The 8,525-nt window shown below is 41.5% G+C and overlaps 1 protein-coding gene across 1 annotated transcript; it reads right to left on the reverse strand.

Annotated features, from left to right (window-relative positions):
- Positions 1-3,104: 3,104 nt before the first annotated feature.
- Positions 3,105-7,831, reverse strand: LOC104544476 (transcription factor AP-2-alpha; the record flags this gene model as incomplete). The annotated part of the gene is made up of 3 exons (XM_010189362.1): positions 3,105-3,827; positions 5,360-5,501; positions 7,713-7,831. Coding segments are annotated over 3 exons (550 nt in total), but the record flags the coding sequence as incomplete, so codon positions are not given.
- Positions 7,832-8,525: the final 694 nt, after the last annotated feature.

Here is an 8,525-nt window from a genome sequence, read left to right on the forward strand (position 1 = left end):
CAGAAGAGGCTGAACCGAAGCTAGTCAGATTTCCATTATCGCCTGCAAAAATCCTTCCTTAGAAATAACAGTAATATAGAAATCTATGCAAGGTAATTTCATTTCTGTTTTCTGGTGGCTTGCTAATACAGCAGCAAGACACTTAAAATGTGCTCTCCTAGCATAAAGTGGCTAATTATATCTTAAAAACATTATTTATTATGACCTTATAATGTTCTAGTATAAGACTGCTTTATACATTGCCCAGTATAAAACGATTATATTGGGTACAGGTTTCAAAAAGTAACAAGCATCTGTAAATCCAGATATGAATGAATGGTATTTAATAAGATTGTTTTCATTTAAAAATGAGTATTTATGTGTTGCTATAGAAAGAGCAGCAATGTATTGCTGTTTATGAATGCTATTGTGCCTGAGGTTAGGATCCCACACACAATCTGAGATGCAGCCAAGAAAAACAGCCCTGATAGACAATGCTTCACTTCACCTGCTACAATACTGTGCATTTCATTTATGTCAAGAATATGTACAGTTAGGGTTCATTCACCTCATTATTCTGTTACATCTACTTTACAGCTAACCAGTCTCTCTTGGAAATAATAAATAACTGTTTTTAAAACAATTGCAGCTTTGCATTCAAAAGATCCACTTTCAATTTATAGAAAAAAATATTCACCATTTTTATAAACTGGCTGGCTCTCGAAAATAGAATTTAGACTCCACCAACTCTCTTTCTGCTTGGCAAGATTGATTTTACACTGCCTCCTGTAAGTAGATTACCAAAGCAAAATGAAACATCTTGGGCTTTATCTAATGCTTTGCTTCACCAGCCTTACCAAACGTCAAAATATATGAGCAAATGTTAATTCTCTTTGCAGCTTTACTGTAAACACCTCCCTCTCAACTGCCTCAATTTCTGCCTGAGAGGGAAAAAAAAAAAAAGAAAATAAAAAAAAAAAGGGAGAGAAAGACAGAGAGATTCAGGAAGGGAAGGAAAGAGAAAAATCAGCCACCACCACCAAAATACCATCAGCACTTCAAGAAGACCATCTCTTTAAAATGCCTTTACATTCTAAATGGCATTAGTCTCCCTTCCTATGATATAATATGATCCAGCCTGATCCTGACTTCACCTACCCCCTGGGCCAAAGAAAATCAATTCAAAGTCTGAATTCTCACATGTTTTTACAGCCCATCTTCAAGACATATACACCATTTTTTAAAAAGCAAACATCCCTATTTTACAACTGGTTTCCACAAGAAGAAACTCAAGATAAAAATTTCAGTCCCTTACAAACTGACACAGCCATCTCAAAATGTCAATCTGTGCATTCTACTAAAACATGAACCATCAATCAGAAATAATCTGTCTCCTGCAAGATTTCACTAAAGTTCACAACCGTGCAATGATTTTGTTGGCATCAACTAAGACGCTTTAATATTTTTTGTCTGGAGGGGGAGGGAGAACCCGACTCTGATTCACCAATGTGTAATTTTTTTCATAGCACCTAGTTTTCATTATTTGCTCAGTAATGATTCTTTTTAAAATGCCTTTCCTGAGATAACATTTTTTAAAAAAATATCTGGTTTCTATTAGGACGACTACATGTACAAAATTTTATAGACTTATAATTCTGCACATTATACATAAACATAAATAAAAACCTAGAGGTCAACATAAATAAAATAAAACTTTATTTTTTTTAAATAAAATTATGTTTTGGTTAAAGAAAAGATACTGTGTCACTTTGTTAGTAGTACAGACAATTTTTTATCCAAAAGAATACATTGTGCTTTATTGTGTCATTTGTCTGAATACAGACTCAGTGGAATATCTAAATGATACCCTGCTCTGAACTCCAAGTTGAAAGTAAGTTTTTATTATACTTGAGGGAAACAATGGGTTCAGCTGCTTATTGCAAGGAGCAATTGTCAAGGGAGAGTTAAACTCAATTACTGTAACCATACTGAATAAAAAATACTGCCAAGAACAAAAATACGCCTGGGTAAAGACAGCCACTGAATAAAAAAATCGACATAAAGCGTATCAAATATTTATTTATCTGGGCAACAAAGGACTATGATACATTGACAGGCATGGAAACTACTGCCGGCACAACTCAATACAATACAACTATAACTGCTTCCAATATGGCCAGTGGAAATACAGGATACCAGGTGGTCCCAAATGTTTGAATTTCTTTGGGAAAGAAAAAGAAAAGAGAGAAAAAAAAAACACAAAAGAAAAGGAGAAAGAAAAAGAGAAGGGGTGGAAGGAAAGAAAAGCTAAATCTTGTTTTAAAAGACAATATTAATTTATTGCTCTGATGGTGCTTTTGGAAGAAGGTCAGTGGATGAAAAAAACTTCTTTCATTTTCCACAACACATAGGGGTTGTAAAACCACTAACATGTTTAAAAACCTTGCCAGGGTCCAACATCACTTTATTTTATCTTCAATGAGAAACTAAATGTCATACTAATTATATATAAAAATTCATTTTTTTTTATTTGTTCAGCTGCTTCATTGTCGTCTTTAACATGCTACAACAGGGCTAAAAATGATGAATCCCAGAGAAAAACCCCCAAAAAACCTCTGATATCTAAATAAGTACCATGAACCACATGATGAACTAAGAGGGGAAAATTTAAAACCCACTAAACAAGAGGTAAACGAGATCACCAGATAAATAAAAAAGGCTTAAAACAGACTCACCATATTTACAATTCCCATTAAATTACACATAAATAAATATATACATACATGAACACTGATTCCCTTATATAATAACCGTGAATCGTGTTGCAATAGAAAGTTCAAGTTGGTCACTTTACCTTGGACAGGAAAAAGTTCTACAACTGAAGATATGACATGGAACTGCTAGTGTTTTGTGTTCAAGTTTATTCGCAATACTGATAAAATGTCATCAGTCCTTTTTGCCTGTTGTTTGTTTACTGTTGCACTTCTTTCGCTTTTTTTTCCCCCCATTTTTAATATGGCTACAATCTTAACTGAAGTTTATGTAAGGGAAGGTGGTGATTCAGTCCGGTGAAGCTCATAGTATTTTTTAAGTATTACTTATTTCTTTTTGGATTTTTTTTAAATTTTTTTTTTATTTTTTTAGAAAAAAAAAGTCCTTTTCCTTTTTTGTTTTGTTTTTGTGTATTTTTTTCCTCATTTTGTTTTATTTAAAAAAAAAGTTCACAAACTCAAGAGAGAACTTTTTTTTTTTTCTTTGCTGGCTCCGTCCCCTGTTCTGTTCTCTTAGGCTCCAAACTGGGGTAAAACGATGGTGGCAGCAGGAAGAGTGGTGGTGGTTGGGGGTGGAAGTTAAGAGGGAGCAAATGGCAATGTGGATGCTGGGCAGGGGTGCAGGGAGAGGGCAGAGCAGTCCTGCAGAGTCAGAGAACAGGATTGGCAGAAGGACGCTCATTCTGTTGCTGTAGCCTGGGGTGCTGGGAGCAGGGGAGAGGGAGGAGGGAGATGAATGCGTCGATGGGCTATGAGGGGGAAGGGAGAGGAGCGTGTGGGGGAGATCCTCACTTTCGGTGCTTCTCCTCTTTGTCGCCGCTTTTGGTGCTGTTGTCTGTGTGGCTGTTGGGATTGTTGCTGAGGTACATTTTGTCCATGGCCTTGAGCGCCTCGGTGAGATAGTTCTGCAGGGCGGTGACAGCAGCGCACACTGCTGGGCTCCCAAAACCGTGCGAGATGAGGTTGAAGTGGGTCAGGCAGCTCTGGATGCCCGGCTCCAAAATGGGGTTGGGCCGCGAGTTCCCCAGGGGAGATCGGTCCTGAGCCAGCAGGTCGGTGAACTCTTTACAGATCTGTCTGTGGCACAAATGGAGCAGAGAGATGGAGGGAGGGGAAGAGAGAGGGAGTGAAATGATCCATCACTGGCAGCAGCAAAGCCCATGCGTGCTCCCTGCTAGATGACACAAGCCCCCGGACCAAGGGGCTGCTGCCCCCGAGTGCACACGTGCTCTCTCACCTCTCCCTCCTCTCTCTACATGTCCTTTCTCCCTAATGCTCACACTTCAAACTTCTTCCCTTCACCTGGCGTGCACACACGATTATGCACACACGTCACACCCTGACCCCAGCCAACACACAGACAAATAACTGGCACACAGACACACATGCACATCCCTGCCTACCACCCCTCATCCCTGTATAGCAGCCCCACACACCTTCCCCCCCAGCACATGTCCCTGTGCAGCTGGGTTTTGGAGCAGACACATTGTTTAAATTCCCCAGCAAGGTGGAAGGGAATAGAAGGGGTGCGATATCAAAAGGGAGATTCAGGGATTTATGCACATTTTGGAAGATCTCTTTTCTTTTTTTTTTTGGAACTGGAGAGCCACAGGCTCTTCACAAGGCTAAACCACACCTGTGTGTCAGGAAGAAAGAGCGAAGGCAGAGAGAGGAATCGAGGCTTTAAATTAGGGTGTCCGGAAACATTTATGTATGTATATCTCCAAACCCAAAGGGACCTTTCCACAAAGGAAAAGGCTGATGCTAACTGGGATCTGGAAATTTCCTTCCAGGGAGGTGGAAAGTGAGGATATGAGGGCACAGTGCAGAAGTTAGGTTATATCATCTACTCACTGCATAAACGGTTGGGGAAATAACACACCTTATCATAAGAGAGCTCAGAGGCGTGTTGAAACAGTTTGTATTCTAAAACCCGCATTAACGTCTTCCAGCCATAAAGCAGCTCCCATCTTCTGCCTGCACCCTCTGGCACTGTGCCCTTTGCTGACACCTCCATTGGTAATTAAGGGCTACTAAACAACCCTTTTAATTTCCAGCAAACATATCAAAACAATAATTTTCTTTTCACACACCACCTGAAGTCTAGGCAGCCCCACCAATGATAAATTCCATGAGCATTTTAACTGCATACAGATTGTCATTTAAAATATATTTTTAATATCCCTATATTAACTAAGTAACAGAGCTGCTTAAGGCAGAAAGAACCATTGCCGGTTTTAATGAACTGAAATTGGTTTAATGTGCCAGTTTTATTTTACTGTCAATGGGAAGCCTTCCGCTTCTACCTTGATAAGCTAAGTGAGAAGGCCCGGAAAATGTTTTCCTCTGAAGAATTACCGCTTTTTCTTTAACTAAACATCCACCCACAATTTTCATTATTCGTTTTCAAGGTAATCTGCACGAACTGACTGAAAACCAAGCTGGCTTGTAGAGTTCTCCTCTAGCAGGAGGGCAAATACACCCCCTCACAGTTTGCAAAACCATCAGCCACTGGCTGTGCCACACACTCACAAATAAAAGCCCCAAACCCAGGTTCGTCGTCCTCCCTTCAACTCCTGAGAAACGTACCAGGAAGGTAAATGTCTTACTTTGTAGCTAGAAGCATGTTTTTTCTTGTGACTTGCTCGTTTGGATCGGAATGTTGTCGGTTGAGAAATTCAGCTACTGCTTTTGCAGGAAATTCTGTCTCACAAACGTACCCAAAATCTCTAGCTAGATGCACTGCTTCTCCTGAAAAGGGAGGTATGGGTGGGGATGAGAGGGAAACACAGCTCATCAGTACTCATGGAGGTAAAAATCCATTAGGAAAAAAAAAAAAAAGCACTACATTCTACTTGGGCTTTTCTAAAAGGCTTGGCCTTTTTTTCTTTGAAAATGGTAGGGTAAGAAATGCTAATCACATCTTATCTTGCAGGAGTTTTCTTTGCTTCAGTCTAGGGCAATGCAAATGTGTATTTTCATGACAATCGTTACAAGAGAAATTTCGCATAAGAATTTTTTAAAGTTTACAATGACTAACAGATACTTTCAGACAGGCAGGCTCCATCCACCTAGAATGTGCGCTTAGATTTACATATCCATACCTATGCTGCACAGCCATTTGCGTGCACTTCATTCACAGCTATTTAGTCTGGAAATGTTTGTTTGCCTCAGCCACGTCTCTCTATTCTTCTGCAATGCATCAATGATTAATATTGATCATAATTACTCCTAGAGCTCTTCTAAATAAAATGCATTAAACAGCTAAGTGTTTAAAATTTAACTTGATCGCATATAATTATATGTTCACCCCCAAACGATTAGCCATGAGAATTTTAGGGTCATTCCACCGAGTCTGTCTGTTTTGTTGATTTTCAAATCTTTGGTTTTAATTTCCTGAACCAGTTGGTTTTTACTGCAGGGCTTCCTGCCATTAGCTCAAGCTCCGGAAGAACGCATGCGCCAATTAGAGCTTCAAAGCCTCAGTCCAGTGAGCTTGTTTCCATAAAATGGAGCGGATCATAAACAATAACAGTACTCTAGAAACTGCCTCATCGCTACAGGACTCAAAGCCCCAGCAATGTTTAGACTATCATCCCCACAAAGTTAGCCACCATCCCCAAGTTATCTGGAGATTGGGCCTCTAGTTTTGGTGTTGGTTCTTTTTTTTAAATAATGCTTTTAAAGCCTTTTTATGTGAAAGCCAAACAGAACAATAGATTACCATAAAACCTTCTCCATATTCATTAACATCACAAATGATGCTAAGCATCTACCAAATCTAGACTTTTTACAAGTTTTTCCCTTGCGATTTTCGATGCAATTGCAAAGCCTTTTCAAGTACATGAAGACACAGTAATTTTCACGCAGTATAAATATAGCACGGTTACTAATCCTGATGTTCAAAAAAATGAAGCCTGGCATTGCACTGCGTTTCTTTCACCGTCCCTTTGAACATGAAACATTTCTCGTAGAATGCGAAGCAACAGCAAAACAAAGCAACAAATTCCCTCCTACACAATCAAACTTACACTAAACCTGCACAGCCCGGGCTCAGCTTAAAAGCACTTTGCAGACTGAACTGGCCTAAAATGTTGTCCAACCTATAAGCTAGGGAGTAGGATCTATTTACTGGCCTTGGGCTTATTTTGTGCCAATCAGTCTGACACAGCAACCGCTCAAAAAGTAAATGACTGCAAATTCTCGAGCTTCCCACCCTTTAGGTTCTTGACAGCATAGGGCATGCCAAGGCATTAAAAGTAAGTTGCACCTTTTCTGCTTACAGCAAAGTAGAGGAGAATGATATAGCCAAGGGAACATATGTTCTGAAAATGAGAACCAAAAGGGAGTGGGGGGGGAAAGTGGTGCAACTTTGAGGCTTTCAGGATACCATTAATTCATGGCTGAGGTCAAGGATTCCCAAATTAATTCAGGAAGTAATGGTCATGCATTTCTCAAATGCAGATGTCAAAAAACTTAAATGATTTACTGTTATGTGGCTACGGGCTGGGAAGGAGAACAAACTTAAAGTAGCCGAAGTTTCTGGGAGTTAAAATTGCTTGGTTGTCCACTTGTGGCAGAAGGATGGCAGTGAAGCATTACAGCTCCCCATAACTTCCAACTTGACACTCGGGAGTCACTTACAGGTCTCAGCCCACAGCCCCTGCTCACAGAGATCCTTCTCGTGCTGCTCCCCATGAGATTCACTTACTCTGGGGAGGGATTACTCACTTGAATGAGGGTGCATATGGGGCCCTGAAAACGTTTAGCTCAGAGACTTAATTAAAGGTACACAGTTCAAAATTTTTTCTGAGACATAGAAAATAACACCTTCCCAATTTCCAACAAGCAGCACCAACTCAGGGCAGGGGAGAACCAACCCAAGGACAAGTCTTCTCCCATTAGGCAAAAGCAACAGGTACATTTTCCAAACAAGCCCTCCCAGCTCTTTGAGTCACTTACCCTCCACCAGTGACGTGAGCAAGGTAACGTTAGCAGCTTTACGCCTCCCGGCTGGCAGGTTTAATCCTATTTTGTCCAGTTTCTCCCTCAGAGATCTTCCTCCGTTTTTAGACTTCGCCCTGTTTCACAGAGAAAAGCATTGAGAAACGGGACTGATGGGGGGTACCCTCACCCGCTTTGGCTTCCGCCAATGGATTAACCCAACACATTGCCTTTGAGCAGAGGGAAGTAAAGAGTTTGGGATGGGGGGAGCATCACAGTTGTGGGGGTCTGAAGAGTGAGTGTGGCTGACAGCTGAGTCTCAGACATGGGTATGGGGCTTTGGATGGCTCCATGTCTAGGGAACAGGGGCTTTCACTAAGTTCCAGATCAGCCTCCACGCTGGTGGGGAGCTCTGGGCCCATGTGAGGCAGCTGCTTGAGCACTTAAAGCACGATGGACCCAGGGGGCAGCTTTTCCTCACAGCTCACAGCCAGCAGCCCAGGCATTATGGAATGAAGCCAGTTTGTAAGGTCAGCAGTCCGCATTACTGCCACGGAGCATCACTGCCCAACAAACTGGGCCGTGGAGGAGGAAACTGGCTTTATTAATCCTTGATGCTATTCTCTGCCCGGGCACTGCATAATTTCCTGGGTGAGAGTGCAGGGCCCAGGGCAGCGGGCAGCAAGGTGGGTGCCTATAGGTAGGAGGGAGGTTCCTGAGGGAGGTGTATTTGAGGGGGGGAGGTGTTTATCACTGTGACAGGACAGTGTGGCCCGGCGGGGGGAGGTACACACACTGGTCGTGCCGGGCCCCCTGCCCTCAGCCCAGACC

Source organism: Mesitornis unicolor, unplaced genomic scaffold (assembly GCF_000695765.1).
Source record: "Mesitornis unicolor isolate BGI_N332 unplaced genomic scaffold, ASM69576v1 scaffold40097, whole genome shotgun sequence".
NCBI classification, from domain to species: Eukaryota; Metazoa; Chordata; class Aves; order Mesitornithiformes; family Mesitornithidae; genus Mesitornis; species Mesitornis unicolor.